At 44.3% G+C, this 20,357-nt stretch overlaps 1 protein-coding gene across 1 annotated transcript in view; it reads right to left on the bottom strand.

Moving 5' to 3' along the window:
- GOLM1 (golgi membrane protein 1) overlaps positions 1-20,357 on the bottom strand; it is a 57,776-nt gene that overhangs the window by 4,897 nt on the left and 32,522 nt on the right. The window contains exons 5-9 of the mRNA XM_045469010.1: positions 19,107-19,209; positions 11,109-11,238; positions 6,542-6,701; positions 5,580-5,852; positions 3,937-4,050 (exon numbers count right to left, since the gene is read on the bottom strand). Of these exons, the coding sequence (XP_045324966.1) occupies positions 3,937-4,050; positions 5,580-5,852; positions 6,542-6,701; positions 11,109-11,238; positions 19,107-19,209 (780 nt within the window). The remainder of the gene's footprint in view (positions 1-3,936; positions 4,051-5,579; positions 5,853-6,541; positions 6,702-11,108; positions 11,239-19,106; positions 19,210-20,357) is intronic.

A 20,357-nucleotide genomic window follows, 5' to 3' on the forward strand; every position in this document is an offset into this window, starting at 1 on the left:
CACAGGGCTTGAACTCATTAACTGCAAGATCATGACCTGAGCTGAAGTTGAATGCTTAACTGACTGAGCCACCTAGGTGCCCCAAAACTCAGATATATTTAAAGAAATAAAAGATGTTTGAAAATAGGAGAAAGGAATAAGAATACTTAGAAATGAAAGCAAAGCATGAATTAAAGAACAGAGAAGGCATAGCTGAAGGAAAAATTGGTGAACTAGAAGCTATGTCTGAGGAAATCATTCTGAATGCAGGGTAGAGAGGCAGAAATGGGTAATAGGAGGGGTGCCTGGGTGGCTCAGTCAGTTAAGTGTCTGACTTCAGCTGAGGTCATGATCTCACATGTCTGTGCTGACAGCTCAGAGCCTGAAGCCTGCTTCACATTCTGTGTCTCCTTCTCTCTCTGCCCCTCCTCTACTCACGCTCTCTTACTCTCTCAAAAATAAACAAACATGAAATAAATTTAAAGAAAAAGAAATGGGTAATATGAAAAAGGGGGTAAGAAACAGGAAAAGAATGGTAAGGTCTTTTTTTTTTTAATATGATAGATTTTTTTTTTAAGTTTATGTATTTTGAGAGAGGGTAGGGGAGGGGCAGAGGGACAGAAAGAAAATCCTAAGCAGGCTCCACACTATCAGCACCAAGCCTGACGCAGGGTTCAATCTCGTGATCTTTGAGATCATGACCTGAGCCAAAATCCAAGAGCTGGACACTTAACTAACTGAGCCACCCAGTTGCCCCAGGATCTAACATTTCTGACCTGAGTTAAAGAAGGAAAATGGGAAGAAGTATTATTCAAAGAGATCTTGACTGAGATTTTCCAGAAGGACTAGCTGTTACACTTAGAACATGGTGGTACAGTGTGAGTAAGCAGAGAAACCAATGGAACAAAAAGACCAAAAAGTAGATCTGAGTACAAATGGAAATCTGTTTGGTAAAGGTAGTGCCTCAAATCACTAGCCTTGAGATGGTGTTGGGCCAAATGAACGGCTCTTCGGACAAAGAAAATTGGACCCAAACTTGTGCCACATACTTGAATACATTTGATGTTAATCAAATGAATCGGAGATCTAAATGTAAAATATAAAACCAGATGATCCTGGAAAGACAGTGGCAACAGTGACACAGTTTTTGAATCTCTGGGTCCCCACATGAAGCCACTACATTAAAAAACTCAAAAACCACAGACATTCACAGCAAGAGTAGATGACAAGGAATCCTGCAGACCCCAAAACACAGGCAGAGACAAACAGCAGCAGACAGTGTCTAGAAAAAAAATGGGAGCAATGGAGCACCTGATGGACCTGAGAAGAGGAGAAAAGAACCCCAAACAGGCAACACATTTACACCAGAAAGTACTGAGCCAATGTACAAACTGCAGCTTGAAGCAAGAGGGTTTCTGCCACCCCCACAGCAGGTGACCACAAAGTGGCCACGGCAAAGACGAGGGGGCTGGGGGAGGCTGAGCCCCACAAACTTCTGAAACTCATCTGCTGGGGCTCCTTCCCACATAGAGCCCCACGAGCAAAAAAAAAAAAAAAAAAAGAAAACTCAGAGAGCTGAGTGTGAAGGAGAGCAGAAGAGCAGAGGCTGAGTAGGGACAAGGGACCTGAAAAGCAGATAAAAGTGGGGAAGGTCCCACTAGTCAAAGAAGATAGGACAACTTGAACTTCAAAAAGAATAATAAATACAACCGAATGAAACCCATCAAAATAGGTTTAAATCCATTAAGTTTGTATATTTAAAATCATCACCTTCAAAGGATAACAGAAAAAATAATTCGTTATTATGAAAATTGATAAATAAAAAGCATTTATCCTATGTTCTATGCCTAAAACCACTGACTTGCCTATTTATAAAAATATCCCAATCAACCAATGAAATAGAAATGGTTCAATTAGAACACCACCACCAAAGAATTAAGGAAGGCACTGAACATCAACTGATCCTTCCATCACAAAACAAAGACATTACTTGCCTCCTGATGAAAGAACATACCACCACCTACCATGTTACCACAGGCTTGAACTCAAACAGAGTCTTATCAAGCCTCTGGATATCAGCTGCCAATTTACAGGAAACAGAGCAGAAATAAGAACATACTAAGTTGTACTATGAATATATAACCAGCACTGTACAGACTGTGGAAAACTCCAGGGCAAATGGAGGAAAGGAATGGAAGGGGAAGCTGTAGACTGAGAGAGACTTAAAGATGTATCAATTCTAAGAAAGTGGGAAAAACTAAATTACGGTGTTCACGGAGACCCACTTGAGCAATAAACCCATAAAGCAACTCAAGAAAACGCTTACTAGATGTGGGGAATAAGTTTAAGAATTCTTGGAGTTTGCACCAATGGGTTAACAAAGCTTAGGGTGGAAAGCCGCCGCAGGACGAAAGCGCTCATCATAGAACAAAGCACAGAGCGGAAAGCCACTTCCACAGAAAGAAAGTGTCTGTTCGAAAACAGGTAGAGGCGGAAAGCCACGGCAGCAGGGCAGAAGTGCCCAAGGTTAGTCATTAAGTAAAACAAAGCACAGGGTGCAAAGCCGCCACAGGGTGAAAATGCCCAGAGCTAATTAGTGAGAAAAATACCTTGTTGACCCTGAGGTAGCATGCTCTGTCTTAGCCCCTAGAAAAGCTAAGATAAACAGACATAGCACCTGGTGCCTGCCATAAACAGCCATCTGCTCAGCACTGGGATTTTGTTTTGTATTGACCCAAACCCCTAACACCACATTATCTCACACCTGAGTTAATGATCACTGTTTCATTGTCTCTTTCTGCACGTACATCATGTTTGTCAGCCTTCTGATCCTAACAAAAACAGAGCAAGGACCCTTTCTCAGGGTTCTTGTTTCCTCCCAGACATTAGCCTCTCTCGTATTCAATTCTGCATCCACTCTCTTGTGGGACAAGAGAGAACTCCAGACTCAAAGTCTGCGACGACGAGAAAGATCAAGATAGGGGATAAGTCTAGGGGATGGGGAGAAAGGGGAGGACATAAAAGATTTTAAAAGTCATATGACAGAAAGACACTATATAAAACCAAAAATCAAACTGGGAATAAGTATTTGCAACTGACATCATGGATAAAGGGCAATCTCCCTAGCATATAAAAGAACTCTTAAAAACTAAGAAAGGAAACACCAAGAATCTGACAGAAAAATGAATTTTAAAAAAGGGAACCAAGGAAGCACAGGATACTAAAACAAGAGTATGTGGCCAGAGGGATCCTTCAAGAACAGGAGGTAATAGATGTGAGGGGTGACAGGGTCAAGAAAGCCACCAGTAGACGGGGTGTCCAATGGATGCTAAAGCCACACCATTTCAAAGCATCCCCCTCGAGTGACAAAGGAAAGATGGACCTTCACGATGTCGAGACCTGGCAGGCAGTGCTGTCAACAAACCAATATGTGCCTCCTGGTGTGAAATAAGAAGGGTACATACAGCTACAAGATGTCCAACCGGAATCCAATCACAAGCCAATGGACAAATCCAGAATCTGATACATCCCATTGCCCTGCATCCTTTAAAAATTCAAAATAAAACACAAAGTGCCACTATAAAAAGCTGCTTGGAAGTACTGTGCAGACAGTGAGGCCTTTTGACTGTTGCTACAGAGTGATCAAGTGGTGACCTAGCCATTCTGTCAGGAAACCCCTAGAAGTCATGAAGACAAATGCTCCAGCTGATACCCGAGGGCTTCGGCCCCCTGAACACGCAGATTTTCTGAAAGGTCTTCATCTTGGGCTTCTCTGCCATCCCCTCCCTCCACTGCACGATGTTTAAAGGCTTCTGAAGAAAAGAAAGTCTCCTTCAAATGATGGGTTACTTACAACAGTAATGTTGGGAGACATTGTTTAGTCACTGCCAAAGTGAAGGACCACAAGGGGAAATGCAAGGTGAACCTCCCCACCCCCGCCTCCACTACACTTCTTACCATTCAGATTTCTGTCATTCCCGGCAAGGGCTGCCTGCTTGTCTGTTTCCGATTCTGCCTCATTTTCGTCCATGTTGTAGTCCTCCTCTCCTCCCAGCTTCTGCTGGTTTCTCCCTGCAAACAAGCACAGGCACAGAGCACACAACCCACATCATTTCTCTCTCGTGGCCATAGGGGCACCTGAGCCCAGGAACTGGGGTTTTCCGGGTGACAGCTTAATGATCTGGTCTTTCTGCGACCTCTCGGGAGGCAGGGAGGACTTGTGTGCCTGCTGCCCGAACAAACAGCAGGTGCGAGGTCTCTACTTATGTTCTGTCCAATTAAACTCTGAGTCCATATAAACCATGGCCCTCAACACAGGACAATACTCAGGGCTGGAACTGTGGAACCTAATGAATTAAACCCATATTCCAGTTTTCTGAAGAGACAATCCACTCAAGGTTAAAGGAAGGCACCACTGTTGCTGGAAACAACAGGTTTCTAGTTAATGACGGCACCTCCACAGAAGGGCTGGTGACTCTGACAGAAGGAAACAGAGCAGCTACTGGGAGTCGAAGGATGGCTTTTTCCATCCTGCCTACACAATTCAACTATTCATCACTTAAGTCAGCCCCACAGAGAACAACCAGAAAAGATCAGGACGAAATGTGTTCAAGAGACACGTTCATAGATTTTCACGTGAATGTCTCATATACACATATTGATAGACTTCACTCTGGTATGTTTCCCTCTGCTCACTGCCTGACATGGAAGTGAAGCACATGCCTTTGGCCCCTGCCACTTTCTTGTACAATCAGGTCACTACAAATGCCCCAGGACGACGTGTATCCTGCAGGCCCTGCGGGACCTCGAACCAATCTTCAGCTGTTACGCTCCACGGCCAGTCTGAAACCTGAGTGCCACTGGGTCGGCTCCCTGACTTTCCTTTTCTTTTTAATTCTTCAACTGCACCCTCGTGAGAGCACATTCCTCAGAAAGAGAAACTTGAATACAAATTAGATCGATAGAACATCAAGGTAATTTTCACAAGCACATTCCCCACTCCAGTTAGTGGGTCATCCCACTGACAGGTATCTTCTCTTCCTAAGTATTCCTGGCTTGGTCGGGAGTGAAGTCTTCCACACTACTTTTAGGGACCCAAGTACACCCCAGGATACTGTGCTGATCTCCATTTCCACAGTTTCATGTGCCTTTAAAGAAAAGTCAACCAAACCAGAGAGGGAGGAGTCACATGTCACTTTGCTGCAATGCTCACATCGGCACGAAACCCCCTCTACCCAATCATCCCTCCCTCCATTCCCAGGGCACCGGTGGCAACACCACACCACGTGAGGCTGCGGAAGACGCAGGCCAGGCGTGTGGCCCAGCGTGGGCTACGTTCACAAGGCACCTAGCACCCATGTCAGGCCTTCCACTGAGACGCCCCCCCCACCCCCCACCCCCCCCCCCACCGACTCCCTGTGAACCTGCAACTGGTGCGAGCACACAGCTCTTCCCTCCCGCCTCCCACTCTGTAAGACACCCAAGGAATGAGACCAGCGGATGGCAAACTGCTGTTTGGGAAGCTTCCTAGGGGCCCCTCCAGTGTCAGGGGATGGTTGGTGGAAAGGAGTCTGCGGACGCCCACAGAGCAGCTCACGCACCTTCCTCATCAGCGTCCTGCTCCTCCTCCTGCCCGTCGGGGACAACCAGCTGGTCCCGCTCTAGGTCCTCGGTGTCCTGGTTCTCTGGGCTCTCCAGCAAGGCTGCTGGCGCCCGCGGGGTGTGGCCCACCGCCTCCGCTTCCCCAGTGCCTCTTCCGCCCGCAGGCCTGTCTTCATTGGCCGCCTGCTCTGGGCCCGGCGGTGCTGGTGGCAGCCCCGGCCTGTCCCTCCGAAGAGCCTCCTCACCACCGGCCTGAATCTCGTTGGTCTCCTCTGTGCACAGAACACCGTTCAGTGCAACCTCACCAGCATTTACTTTCATTGGAACAAAAACACAACCCCTCATACCACTCAGTTTCTGGAGCCTTCCCAGGGGTTGTGGCTAGGGGAGCAACTGGGTAATTTACTCTGTGACTCCGTAAAGACTCCAGGTGCCACTCAACCTGCAGCTAATCTTCAGACCCATGAGGAAGAGAGAAGTGCTTCAGGGAAAAAATTTGGACTCAGTTATCCTGATTACAGGGACAACCAACAAGCTGAGGTTATCTGATGGCAATAACGGAGACAAGTACTTGGGAGTGGGCTGTGCCGGCCGCCACGGAGTCATTCCACAGGGACACAGCAGCCCCTGGTTCCCAGTGACAGCTGCCCAGAACTCAGCCATCTCCCTGTAATCCCACAGTCCCGCTGATGTCCTCAATAAAGCATGGCCTGGGCCTCTCTTTACACAGCTGCCAAAGAACAAGGCACTTGGTTTACAGGGACGAGAGGTAAGAGAGGGAGGCGCCAATTCCAGGTGCCCACAGAGACCGTCACCTTCCTCTTGCAGCCCAAACCCAGCTCACCAACTGCCTCCAGCAGGGACACTCTGTCCTGAGGCCCCGTGCACAAATATTGGACACGAGCTGTCATCACATGGCTTTGCAGAGGGTTTCCGTGTAGAATTACCAAGCTTCACTCACCTTTCTCACCTCGTCTCCTCAAATCCAAAGCCACCTCAGAACTGGGGGCTGGTGTCTGGGGCTCGCCATCACTGGGCATGTTTCCTTTCACTGGTGGCACCTCTGCCTGGGGCAGGTCGACTTCCTGTGGCCTGGGCTGAGGCTCATCGGGGGCTCGGAGCTGAAACAGGAGCACAGGACGGCCAGGGGGCTCCGTGACCTTAACCTCACAACAATCCCAAGCAAGGAGTGGATGTTCTTTTGACAGTCAACGCACTGAAACCTTGAGAAATGCTATGATATACACCGATCATGCTCTACCAGCTGGCATAAATCCAAGCTCTGAGGTTAAGATCTCCCAGAAAGTATTTTCAATACTGTATTAACAAGTAGGCAGAAGATCAACAAGGACAAGGAAGACCCGAACACTATAAACCAACCACACCAGGCTGACTTCTATAGAACACTGGCCTGACAAGAGCAAATCACATTCTTCAAATGCACATGGAACATTCTCAGGGAGAAACATACTTAGGCAACGAAACAATCCTCAACAAATTTGAAATGATCGGAGAACATGCTTTGTATGATGTCAATCACAATGGAATGCAATTATCAATGATGATAAAATTAGAGAAATTCACAAATATGTAGAAATGAGACAACACACTCCTGAATAACCAGTGGATCAAAGAAAAAACAATAAATGCAAATAAGAGAGAAAAATGAAAACAAATATATAACATACCACACTTAAGGGATGCTGCTAAAGCAGTGCTTGGAGGGAAATTTACAGGCCTATATTAAGGAAAAAAAATAGAAAGATCTCAAAACAGTAATCTAATCTTCTACCTTAAAATACTGGAAAAAGAAGAGCAAACTAAACCTAAAACAAGGAAGGACATAATAAAGGTCAGAGCAGGAATTAAGAAATATAGAATAGAAAAACAACAGAAAACATGCATGAAATCAAAGTGAATTCTTTGAAAAGAACAAAATTGACAAGCCTTTAGCTAGATTAAACAAGAAAAAGAAAACTCAAATTACTAAAATCAAAAATAAAATAAATGCAAATAAAATATTAGAACTTACACAAAAATATTAGAAAGGAATACTGTGAACAACTGCATGTCAACTTTGAGGACTTAGATGACATCAGACAAGTTCCTAGAACAATACAAACTACCGAAACTGACTCAACAAGTAGGAAATGTGAGTGGACTTACAACAAGACATTGAATTAGTAATTTTAAAATGTCCTCCAAAGAAAAGCCCAAGCCCAGATGACTTCACTAGTGAATTCTAGCAAACATTTAAAGTATCAATACCAGCTCTTCACAAACTCCTCCAAAAAATAAGAGAAAGGAATACTCCCCAACTCATTCTATGAAACAAATATTACCTGATACCAAAACCAAAGACAAGAAAACTACAGACCAATATCTCTTAAGAATACAGACACCAAAATCCTTAACAAAATACTGGCAAAATCAAATCTAGCAACATATAAAAGGATTATATGCCATGACCAAGTGGGATAAATCCCATGAATGTAAGGTTAAACATACAAAAATCATTCAGTGTAATATATCAACATAAAGGACAAAAGAACACATGATCATCTTAATAGATGCAAAAAAAAAAATTGACAAAAATCCAATGCCTCTTCTGGATAAAAACACTCAACAAATTAAGAACAGAAGGGAACTTATTCAGCTTGATAAAGTCCATCTATGAAAACACACAGCTAACATCAGACTTAATGATAAAAACCAAATGGTTTCTCTCCATGATCAAGAACAGGGATGTCTGCCCTTCCACCTCTGTTTAGCACTGCCCTAGCCAGGGCAACTAGGCAATAAAAAGAAATAAGAGGCATCCAGACTGGGAAGGAAAATGTACAACTATCTCTCTTTTCTGGTGACATAATATTGTACACAGAAAATCCAAAGGAATCACACACCAACAAATAATATTAGAATAAAGAAGTTCAGCAAGGCTGCAATACAATATATATATATATCAATATAGAACAGTGAATTGTATTCCTATACACTAGCAATGAGTAAGACAATAAAATTTAAACGATTCTATTTATGATAGCATAAAAGATACAAATAAACTGAACAAAAAAAAGTGCAAGACTTCTGTAAACTACAAAACATTGTTTGAAAGAGATTTTTACACTTGATCTTAGCCAAAAGGTTGAGAAGCAATGTTTGAAAGAGATTTTTAAAGGACTTAATTAAATGGAAAAACATCCCACATTCATAGAACAAAAGATGTCCTTTGTTGTTAAGATGGCAATACTTCCAAGTTGATCTACAGAGTCACTGTAATCTCAGTCAAAATCTCATCCAACTTTGTTGAAGAAATTGACAAGCAGATCCTAAAATTCATATGGAAAGTCAACCAACAAAGAGGAGTCAAAATAGTCTTTAAAAAGAACAATGTTGGATGATTCATCACTTCCTGACTTCAAAGCTTACTACAAAGCTACAGTAATCATGGTGGTATAGTATTGACATAGGGGACAAACAGACCAATGGAACAGAACTGAGAGTCCACAAATAAACCCTCATATTTACAGTAAATTGATTCTCAACAAAGGTGCCATGGCAATTCGGTGGAAGAAAGAATTGTTTTTTCAAAAAAGGTGCCAAGAGACAACTGGATATTGACACGCAAAAGAATAAATTTGGACCCCTACCTCACACCATATACGTAAAATTAACTCAAAATGGATCACAGGACTAAATGTAGGCGCTAAGAACTATAAAACTCTTAGAAGAAATTATAAATCTTCATGACCTTGGGATAGGAAGCAACAGAATAACAAACTGGACTTCGTCAAAACTAAAAACTTTTATATTTCAATGAACATCATGAAGAAAATGAAAAAATAACTCATATAATGGGAAAAAATATTTGCAAGTCATGTAGCTGATATCTCTCTCTCTATACATATATATGTGTGTGTGTGTGCATATATATATATATATATATATATATATATGTATATACATGCATACGTGTGTGTATGTATATACATACATAAAGAACTCCTACAACTCAATTATAAAATAACTCAATCAGAGGCATCTGGATGGCTCAATCAGTTGAGCATCTGACTTCAGCTCACGTCATGATCTCACGGTTTGTGAGTTCGAGTCCCACATTGGGCTAGCTGCTATCAGCACAGAGCCCACTTCAGATCCTCTGTTCCCCTCTCTCCCTGCCTCTCTCTGCTTGGTGTGTGTCTGTCTCTCTCTCAATAATAATAATAATAATAATAGTAATAATAATAATAAAACATTAAAAAACTCAATTAAAAAATGGGCAAAGGATCTGAATAGACATTTCTCCAAGAAAGATATACAAATGGCCAATAAAACACAAGAAAAGATGTTCAATGTTAGTTATTATGGAAATGCAAATACAAACCACAATGAGATAGGACTCCACACCCGCAGGGATGGCTATAATGACAACAACAGATAATAACCAGAGTTGGCAAGGATGTGGAGAAATCGGAACCCTCAAATTGCTGGTGAAAATGTAAAAGAGTGTGATTGTTTTTTGAAAATAGTCTGGCAGTTTCTCATTAAACACTGAGTTACCATATGACCCAGCAATTCCACTCCTGGGTATATACCTAAGAGAAATGAAAACTTAGGTCCACACAAAAATGTCTACATGAATGTTCACAGCAGCATTATTCATAATAAGCCAAAAACTAGAAATAACCCAAATCCCCATCAATTGACAAATGAATCAACAAAGTGCGGTGCACACACATGATATTATTCAGCCATAAACAGCAATGAAGTACTCATACATACAAACACATGGACAAACCTTGAAAGCATTATGCTAAGTGAAAGGATGTAGACACAAATGGCCACATATTATATGATTCTACTGACATGAAATGTCCAGATAAGGCAAATCTATAGAAACAGAAAGTAGATTAATGGTTTTCTAGGGATGAGATGGGAGAGCTAACAATTATGGGTTTATTTGGGGGTAATGAAAATGTTCTAAAATTTACTGTAATGGTTGCACAACTTTTGAATATACTAAAAACCAATGAATTGTGACTGTTACACGGGTGAATGTATGGAATGAAAATTACCTCTCAATAAAACGGTTATAGTTAAGACTAACAAGCGAAGATTTCCTGAAGGCTTCGAGCAGCAGCTTCGTGGGCCAAACTTCACGCACCCTGCCAACATGGGCTCCCGGCCCCCCTACTGACCCTACTGGCGCAGGGGCCACAGTATTTAACCATCTCCATGAGCTCAGGGCCTTCAAAACAGAACAACAGCAACTCTCTCGCAGGGTGGCTGTGGAGTCACCCTGGTAAAGTCACCCTGGTAAAGCCCTGAGCACGGGGTCGGGTCAGAGCCCGGCATACCCGGTCAGAGTCCCAGTGTCCAGAGACAAGGCTGGTATGTCTCAGGGAACCAAACCTACCAGGGACGGCAGAGGTAAGAGCAAATCAGACAGCAGATAAGGGAAGTGAATGTCTGAACTGAGGGGAAGAAAGCCTTCTGGAAATTCTGGACAGAACAAAAACGAGGATTACCTGCTGGCCTTGGTCCTTTTTTTCATTCAGGTCCCTGGAAGCAACAGCTTCATTTCCCTTTTTGGTGACTTCTTCTATTCGCTCCTCACACTGCTCCTTCACCTCTTTCATCTGATTGATGCACTGGCTCCTTTGGTGAAAGAAAGCAAAAAAAAAAAAAAAAGACAAATATTTAGGGATGTGTCTATACACCAAGTGTTTCCTGCCATGACCATGGAATCCACGGTGTCAATAAGAGACAGAGCTCATCGTTTTCCTGCTTCCAGCTCTGTATCTCAAGAGCATACGTAAGGCAGGGCAACGTGTGTGTTTCACTTATTAAGTGGCAAGAAAACCAGTTGACTGAAACTCACTAAAAATTTGTCACACTGTTCTAAAACAAGTGAATTTTATTGGTTAGAAAAAAAAGTATTTAAAAAAATACAATCTGTGTTGTGGCGCCTGGGTGGCTCAGCTGGTTGAGTGTCTGACTCTTGATTTCAGTTCAGGTCATGATCCCAGGGTTGTGGATTCAAGTCCTACCTTGGGCTCCATGTTGAGTGTGGAGCCTACTTGGGATATTCTCATTCTCTCTCTCTCTCTCTCTCTCTCTGCCCCTCTCCCTGACTCATGCTTTCTCTAAAATAAGTTAAAATTAAAAATATATATACAACCTAAGATATAGTAAGAAATACATACATTTGGTCTTGTCCCCAGCTATTAGCTCAGAGCACCTAAAAGTCCTTAATTTCCTGAGTAATAGGAGAGTCTTCTGTTAGTGAAAGGGAGTCTCTCTGGACCAGACCTCAGATTATGCTAATTCGCTGACTCATGAAGCCTTAGGATGGGGGCTGGTGGCCAGAGGAAACAATCCCATGATTATAGGGTTGGACTTTCAGCCCCACCCCCAACCTCCATGGAATGGGGAAAGTAGAGATGGAGTTCAACCATGCGACCAATGATTTAATCAATTGTGCCTATGTAATAAAACCTCCAATAAAATCTCTGGGTGATGAGGCTTGGCAAGCTTCCCAGCTGGTGAACATACCAATGTACTAGAAAGGTAGCACCGAATTCCACTAGGAAAGGAGCTGTCTCCCCCACAAATGCCCTAAAACCGAGTCTCTACCATGTAACTTGTTCCTGAGTTACATCCTTTACAATAAAACTGCAGTTGTACGTACAGCACATGCTTGAGGAGTTCTGTGAATCATTCTAGAGAATTATCAACCCTGAGCAGTACAGGAAGCAGAGTTCAGGTGGCCTGGGGACACCCAGAACTTGTGGGTGTCATGTGAAGAGGGGAGAGTCTTGGGACCAAAGCCCGTTGTAACCTGTGCGGTTTGTGCTAACTCTGGACAGTGTCAAAATCCAACTGGACTTCCGCTTCCGGAAAGATGGAATAGATGTATTTTTCCCTAGTCCTCCGATTAAGCACAACTAAAAACCCTGGGCATTGTATTTAAAACAAACATAAAAGGACTAAACAGTAGAGAGAAGAAGGCAGACTGGCCAGGGACCTCGGATCCACAGAACACCATGGTGGTGTCACTGGAGAGCACGTGGGAAGCCTGTGTTTCCACCCACACCTGACAGGAACGCATCCTCTTCCCATGGGGTGATATCAGAGGGTGTCCGTGAAGAGTCCAAGCCTTCTTGTGTGAGTCCCAGGCAGCAGGAAGAAACGAAGAGGAAAGGGAAAGGAGAGGAGGGTGTGGTGGACTGTCCTCATCTTCAGAAGCCTTCCTACAGTCCCACGCTACCACTACCTTCCCCCACTGGCCAGAATGTAGTCACTGGGCCATACTTAACTGAAAGGAGGGTTAGGAATGCAGAATTACATTGGGGGATAAAAAAATAACAGATTTAGAGAAGCAATGGCCAGTCTTTTCCATAGGCAGTTTCAAAAATATTTTGAGGGGCGCCTGGGTGGCGCAGTCGGTTAAGCGCCCGACTTCAGCCAGGTCACGATCTCGCGGTCCGTGAGTTCGAGCCCCCCATTGGGCTCTGGGCTGATGGCTCAGAGCCTGGAGCCTGTTTCCGATTCTGTGTCTCCCTCTCTCTCTGCCCCTCCCCCGTTCATGCTCTGTCTCTCTCTGTCCCAAAAATAAATAAACGTTGAAAAAAAAAACAATTAAAAAAAAATATTTTGAGCCACAAAATATTAATGATTGCATACAGTCCCAAGTTGAGAACATATTCAATTATATACTATTATATTAACTTAAAAGGGTTAGAATTGGAGACACCAGCATGAATTCACGCTTGGTTTAATATGAATACAGCTGGAAACATACAGAAACATTTACCAATGTCTGCATATAACCCAGGTTAGTACACACACACACAGGTCTCTCTACTCTGTAGCTGATAGGGCCCAGAAACACCACCACCCCAGCAGCAACAAACACACCCAGTCCCCAGATCTTGGTTTCTTAGCACCACTCTCCAACTAAAAAGCAACCAGGAGCTCCTCAGAGAAATGGCTGATTGGGTGATTCCAGAATACACAGAAGATGAGTCTGGAGTGTCTTCTGGTGCCAGAATGTCACGGAGTGCTCAAAAAGGGGGCAGGGCACACTGCTGGGAGTATGATCAAAACTGGAACAATGTGAGCAAAAAATAAATAAAATAGTAGTGGATTATAACCCAAGGTATAAAATAGATATTCCTATGTCCACGCTGATATAAATAATTAGATATGTAAGAAGAAGGGCCAGATCTCCTGTGCAGGAAAATTTCAAATAGCTTATGTAGACACCCTGCCCTTAGGGGAAATGGAGCGTAACACCCCAATCTTCAAGTGTAGGCTACGCACACTGACTTCCTAAGACGGCAGCACAGAGGGAGAAGTAACAGTAAGTTTACGGTGAAGAAGCCTGATAGACCCCACCTCGGTAAGGTAAAGATTAACAAGAGTGACGAGCCCTATGGACAGTAAGTCCCCTTGATATCAGGCTGATGGAAGCAGCACTTTACTTCGGTGGCCTTCCCCTGGAAATGTGTTGCCCCAGTTTAACCATGAGAAAAACACCAGATAAAGCCCAACTGGAAATTGTTCTACAAAATACCTGACCAGTATTCCTATCAATATTATAAAAAGTAAGTCTGAGAAACTGTCATAGGCAAGAGGACTCTAAGGAAACATGGTGAATAAATGTTAATGGGGGATCCTGGAAAAGAAAAAGGACATCAGGGATAAACTGAGGAAACACGGATGAAGTATGAACCTTAGTTAATAATAATGTATCCACACTGGCTAATTAATTGTGACGAGTACACCACATCCATGTAGGAGTGTTAACAATACAGAAAATGGTTCTGCGGTTTACAGGAACTCTCTGTGGCAACTATGTAAGCCTAAAACTGTTCCAAAATTGAAGATTTTTTTTTTTTAATTTTTTTTTCAACGTTTATTTATTTTTGGGACAGAGAGAGACAGAGCATGAACGGGGGAGGGGCAGAGAGAGAGGGAGACACAGAATCGGAAACAGGCTCCAGACTCTGAGCCATCAGCCCAGAGCCTGACGCGGGGCCCGAACTCACAGACCGCGAGATCGTGACCTGGCTGAAGTCGGACGCTTAACCGACTGCGCCACCCAGGCGCCCCGAAGATTTATTTTTAAAAAATAAAAATAAAAATGAACTGAGCTGGAGGACACCCACCCAGCTGGTGTCAGAGAGTTGTTGTTGGAACATATAATCTAATTCAGACTGAGCCCCTATTTAGCTAAGATATTCTGAAGCATCACAGTTAGCTTTCTGCATAGGATTTATTTTCAGAGTATCTTGTGTGTCAGGGTTGAAAAGTGATGGGAGAATTACCCACTTGTACAAATAAGGAAGCTGGGAGGTGATCTGAAAGTCTGACACTGACCAGAGCCAGAGGACAGAAAGTGACAAGACTGAACCCAGAAGGGACTTGGGGTTTCCTGGCTCTGTGCCAGACCTCTATGACACGGCCACCTCTTCTGAGTCACAGGCCTTTCGGAGCCAGGTATGGGCGCACTTAGCCTGGAACTCCTGTAATGTGCCCTTCAGTTCAAAGGACTGAGTGGCTCTCAATGACCCACAGGGAGAGGGCATCAATGAAAGACAGACTTCCTGACCTTGGACGGCTTACAGAACAAGAGAAGGCTTGTTGAAAAATTCATTTTAATAAAATTCTTACAAACACACGAGTCCCCGGTGGTAAGACCAGTAGCTTCAACACAGAGAACAAAAAGAGAGATCTCTGTCCTCAAAGTACTAACCATTCCAATTCACTGTTATCAGACGATATCCCAGAAGCAAGTGAACAGGTGCACAGCCATTCCTGAGCCTTTAAAAACCTACCAATGGGAAACAATGTACTGTTTTCATCTGCTCTCAGCCCTGCCAAAATCAAGTACAAAGAGCCTCTCTCTCCCAGCCTTGTGGATGAAGGTCAGCTTTCCACATTCCAGCTCAACAGCATTAAGGGAACAACCTCAGATTGAAGCTCCAATTCTAAGTCGCAGGTCATATGGACTGTGACAGTGTTACTTCCTGAAGGCCTCGGGTAAGCTTGCTCTTCCACGCATGTGGTGAACATTCAGTCATTAACTAGAGCTAAAAGGAGAGACACACAGGACTCGCCCACCAGTGATTATTGTTAACGGGTGGAGTCGCTGTAAATGGAATGTACACGGTACAGGGATCTATCAAGGCAGGTCACCCGATCATCCAGGGCACTGATCATCCGACTGGTGCTGTTGCATTCCAGCAGTAGCTTTTGCAAACTATTTCCTCATGGTGTGGAGATGAGACGACAAGCAGTTCATATGAGAAAGCAACCCTAAGTGCTCTGGGGAGAGAGCCTGCAAAGCAGTGTGTGGATCAATACAGTGATCGCTTAGTGATGTCTGCCACAGGTGCAGGCGTGAGAAGTGGGGATGCGGGCCGCCTCTGATCCTAAAGAAAGAATATTAACTTGTGCATCAGGAACCCTGGCCTTGCTGTCGGCTTTTTCACTGCCAGGACTGCCTTCTATAAAAGGTTTAGGCCAGACAGGGTGTCTTCACAGGGGGTGAAGGTATGCTTCAGGTGTCCCACGAACTGAATGCACAACTTTGAATATATGGCTCACAAGGTGCCCATAACTTTTTATCAGATTCTCAGAATGGGTCTGTATTTCAAAGAAATTAAGAATAACTCATTCTAGCTTCCAGCATTCCACAAACGTCATCCCCACGAAACCTGCTGTATCTGGGACAAGGCTCTGGGCACAACCACTGCAATATACGAGGTCAGCTAGAAAGAGCTGCAATCTAGCTTCCGACCTTCTAAGAGAAAAAGAGTGAGGCCAGCATGCACAGCCATTGTGCTCACTGTCTGCTCCTCCATGGAGAGCAGAGCTGCCCTCCCCGTTCCCCGGGCCTGGCTGATTTCTGATTTCTGGCTGGGCCAACCTCATCTGGGTCAACATTTATCAAGTGAGGCCATTAATGGCTTATCCTATTTCAATCAATAGATGGAAAATGTGCATTAGGGTATCTTTTAAGGATGAATAGTAAGACTGGGGCAGTCTTCACTTCTGTCTGAATGCATCTTGTTGATTACTAGCCTAACTCAGGGTTTCTCTGCTGAGCACTACTAGTGTTTGGGGCCAGAAAAAAGATGCTGTTGTGGGGCCCGCCCTGTGCATCATAGGATGCTCAGCATCAGGTCCTTGAACATTGCCAAAGGTCTCCTGGGAGCAGAATTGCTATCCTAAATTAAGAACCACTGGCCTAGCTAAGTTTTCATATGTGTATTTTTTAATGTGTATTTATTTTCAGAGAGGGAGAAAGAAAGAGAGAGAGAGAGAGAGAGAGAGAGAGAGAGAATCTCAAGCAGGCTTTGCACCGTCAGCACAAAGCCAATTCAGGGCTCAGTCCCATGAACCATGAGATTGTGACCTGAGCTGAAATCGAGTCGGATGCTTAACTGACTGAGCCACCCAGGCAACCCATATGCATATTTTCGAATTATGTTTCCTTTGTATTGACTGTTGGTGCAGGTCCTCTGAATATTTACATAGTTGGGGCTTCCTGGTTTTAGTTGTATTTGGTTTTAAAGCGATCAGGAAAAAATTGCTTTGTGGGGGGGGACAATCTTTTGGAAGGACTTCAGAATCCTAAAGAGGGCAGCGGTGTGAGGAACCTTATTCAGAAGGCAACTTGGCAATTTATAAAACACTAAACCTACAGGTGAGTCCTTTTTAGAAGGAAATAATCCAAAATAATAATTTTTTAAACTTATACATATTGATGTCAAGCTTGTTATAACAACCAAAACTTAGAAGTAACCTAAATATCCAAACAGGCAAATCGTGAATTAAATTTGGTGCCCCCACCAAATCGTACAATATTAACCAGCCATTTTTAACGATACAACATTTTGGAGCAGTACAGACTTTTATTTACACCTAATGCAAGTAAGTGGAAAAAATGATTTTAAAATGCTACTGGTGACTACAATTACGTGAAAAATTTGTATGACCTCGAACACGGACTAGGGAGAAGTCAGCAAATGGAAGAGAGGACCAGGCTCCTAGGTGGCTGGTTGCCTGTGAATCCCAGACCCCCTGTACTGGAATTATTCTGCCTTTATGGGGAAAAAATACACAGACTACAACTTACTCTCCAGTCTCTAAGTTGGTTTATACTATCCTACTATGGGGTCTAGCTAACTTTCTAGAAGTTCATCATTTTGTTGTGATCATAAAAATACTCTGAGAAGTAAAAGTGTAGGGTTTTTGTACGCAATGGAAGTCATCTGCTTAAAACAGACTGTCATAATTGGAGATGGGACAGACAGCATGGGGGCTGTGGTGACTAATGCCGTACTGTATGCCTGGAACTTGCCGAGAGTGAAGATTGTAAGTGTTCTCACCACACACACACACACACACACACACACACACAGAGAAGGATGAGGAATCATTAACTAGCTTGATTTGGGACATCATTTCACAAGGTACAGGCATATCAAAATATCACATTTTATTCCTTACATTCACATAATGATCGTCAATCATACTTCAGTAAAGCTGAAAAATAAAAGTACTCCATTGTCACTGCAGAAATTCAGAAAGACACTAAAATCTCACAGAAACAGAACGTCCACAATGCCGACACCCAGAAACAAATCACTGATATTATGCCAAAGTGCCATTCAGTCCAGGAGATGGACTTGGGACACATCTGAGCACTTCAGGAAAATGTTTTTAAAGGCTTTTGATTATTAACTTAACCACCAGTACGCCTGAACTTTAAAACTTAATGTAACTTTACAAAGTATGTTGATAAGGGGGTGCCTGGGTGGCTCAGTCGGTTAAGCCAACTCCTGGTTTCCGCTCAGGTCATGAGCTCACAGTTTGTGGATTCGCTCCCCGGGCCTCCTCAGGATTCTCTCTCTCCCTCTCTCTCTGCCCCTCCCCCACCCATGATTTCTTTCTCTCTCTCTCTCCCCCAAAATAAACAAACATTCAGGGCGCCTGGGTGGCTCAGTCAGTTGAGTGTCTGACTCCAGTTCAGGTCAGGATCTTGCAGTTTGTGAGTTAGAGCCCCGCGTTGGGCTCTGTGCTGACAGCTCGGAGCCTGGAGCCTGCTTCAGGTTGAGTCCCCCTCTCTCTGCCCCTCTCCTGCTCATGCTCTCTCTCTGTTTCCCAAAAATAAATAAATGTTAAAAAAATTTTTTTAAATAAATAAACATTAAAAAAAATATGTTATAAAAAAAAAGTGTGTTGACAAAGTCATTTCTTTCTAAGGAGCACCGCCCTCTTGTTTACTTTGTATTATGAGCCACCGGCTTTTCCACAGCTTTCTGAGGCACTGCTCACGCTTAAGTGATAAAGCACATTGTTCTAAAGGACTCCCCTGGAAGGACTGGACCTCCCGCAGAGCCTGTGTGCTCCATGACGGGAAGGGGGAGCCCAGCTTATGCCCACCACCCGCCCCCTTGCTCAGAACACATCAGCCCCCGAGGGGTGCGCACTAGATGTAGAGTCGCACTTACAGGTCGTAAGAGAACTTCCTCTCCAGGTTGGTCTGGTTCCTCTGAAACTGGAGAACACCCTGCTGCAGCCTGCCATAATTCTTCTGCAGGGCCTTTAACTGGTCTGAGCCAAGAGGAGGACCCAGAATCGCGCAGGTCACAGGCACAGCCATCGTGACAACAGCAGACACATCAGAACGCAGTGGGCGGTGGCACACAGGAGAGTAAGGAGGGAAGGAGAGAGGGTTCAGAACATTCCAGAACCATGGAGGAGCCCTGGCAATCAGCAACCCGACCCAAATCTGCACCTAGGTTCTTTCCCAAACCTCTCACTTAAATCTCCTTCCTGACCTCTGGCCCTTCAAAAGCGTCAGGGGGTCCTATTCACTTGTTTCTTTTTTAGACATCCTACGAGCTGTCCCACAAGGTGACACATGCCACTGTGTCCCCTGGCCTGCAGCAGACTCATCCAGCCTGTGGAACACTGATTTGGACATCTGCTCAGAGAAGCAGTCCCTCACGGAGGACCCCAACCTCAGCCACCAGGCTCCTGCCAGCGGCCCCTCCTGTGACTCACCCACACCAGCAATTTCCTGAGGCCTGTGTTCCTTTAACCACCCAAACCCCGTCTGGGAAACAGCAGCTTTCCTTAAGGAAATGCACCAGCCCATCCCTGCTGCCCTGACCTTGGGCTCCTAAAAGCCTTGCAGAAAAAGCAGCAGCTGCCAAAGGGCCAGGCTGAGCAGGAAAGAGAAGCTGCCACGAAGGTGACAGCAGAGTGGCCAGATGGCCACCACCGGGGTCCGGGACACGGCCCTGGACACACACCCGCATCCTGGAAGTCTGTCCTCATAACCCCGTATCTACAGGGCTCTCCAGGGGGGAAATAAAATTAAATAAAAGCGAAGGATTCCACGAAATGCTGAAACACACAGCAACAACGATCCATCTCACAAGCATTGCTAGGACATGTTCCAAGGGTTCAAACTGCAGTGTTTGTAGAACCACCCAGCAGATGGGTGATGCAGGGGATTGACCACAAAGGGTTAGGGGGGCACCTCCTGGAGGGACAGGGCCTGGTCTCAACTGTAGTGGTCCAGGGGACGCAAAGAACCCTACAAAAGGGTACACTTTATTGAGTATATCACACCTCAGGAAACCTCACTTAAGAAAAAAAATTCCCATAATCAAACCAAGTATGGGGCAAAGGAACACTGCTTGGCAAAAAAAGGAATAAAAATACTGACATCCACAGCATGGATGAATCTCAAA

The sequence above is a fragment of the Leopardus geoffroyi genome, chromosome D4, assembly GCF_018350155.1.
Source record: "Leopardus geoffroyi isolate Oge1 chromosome D4, O.geoffroyi_Oge1_pat1.0, whole genome shotgun sequence".
In the NCBI taxonomy this organism is placed as follows: Eukaryota; Metazoa; Chordata; class Mammalia; order Carnivora; family Felidae; genus Leopardus; species Leopardus geoffroyi.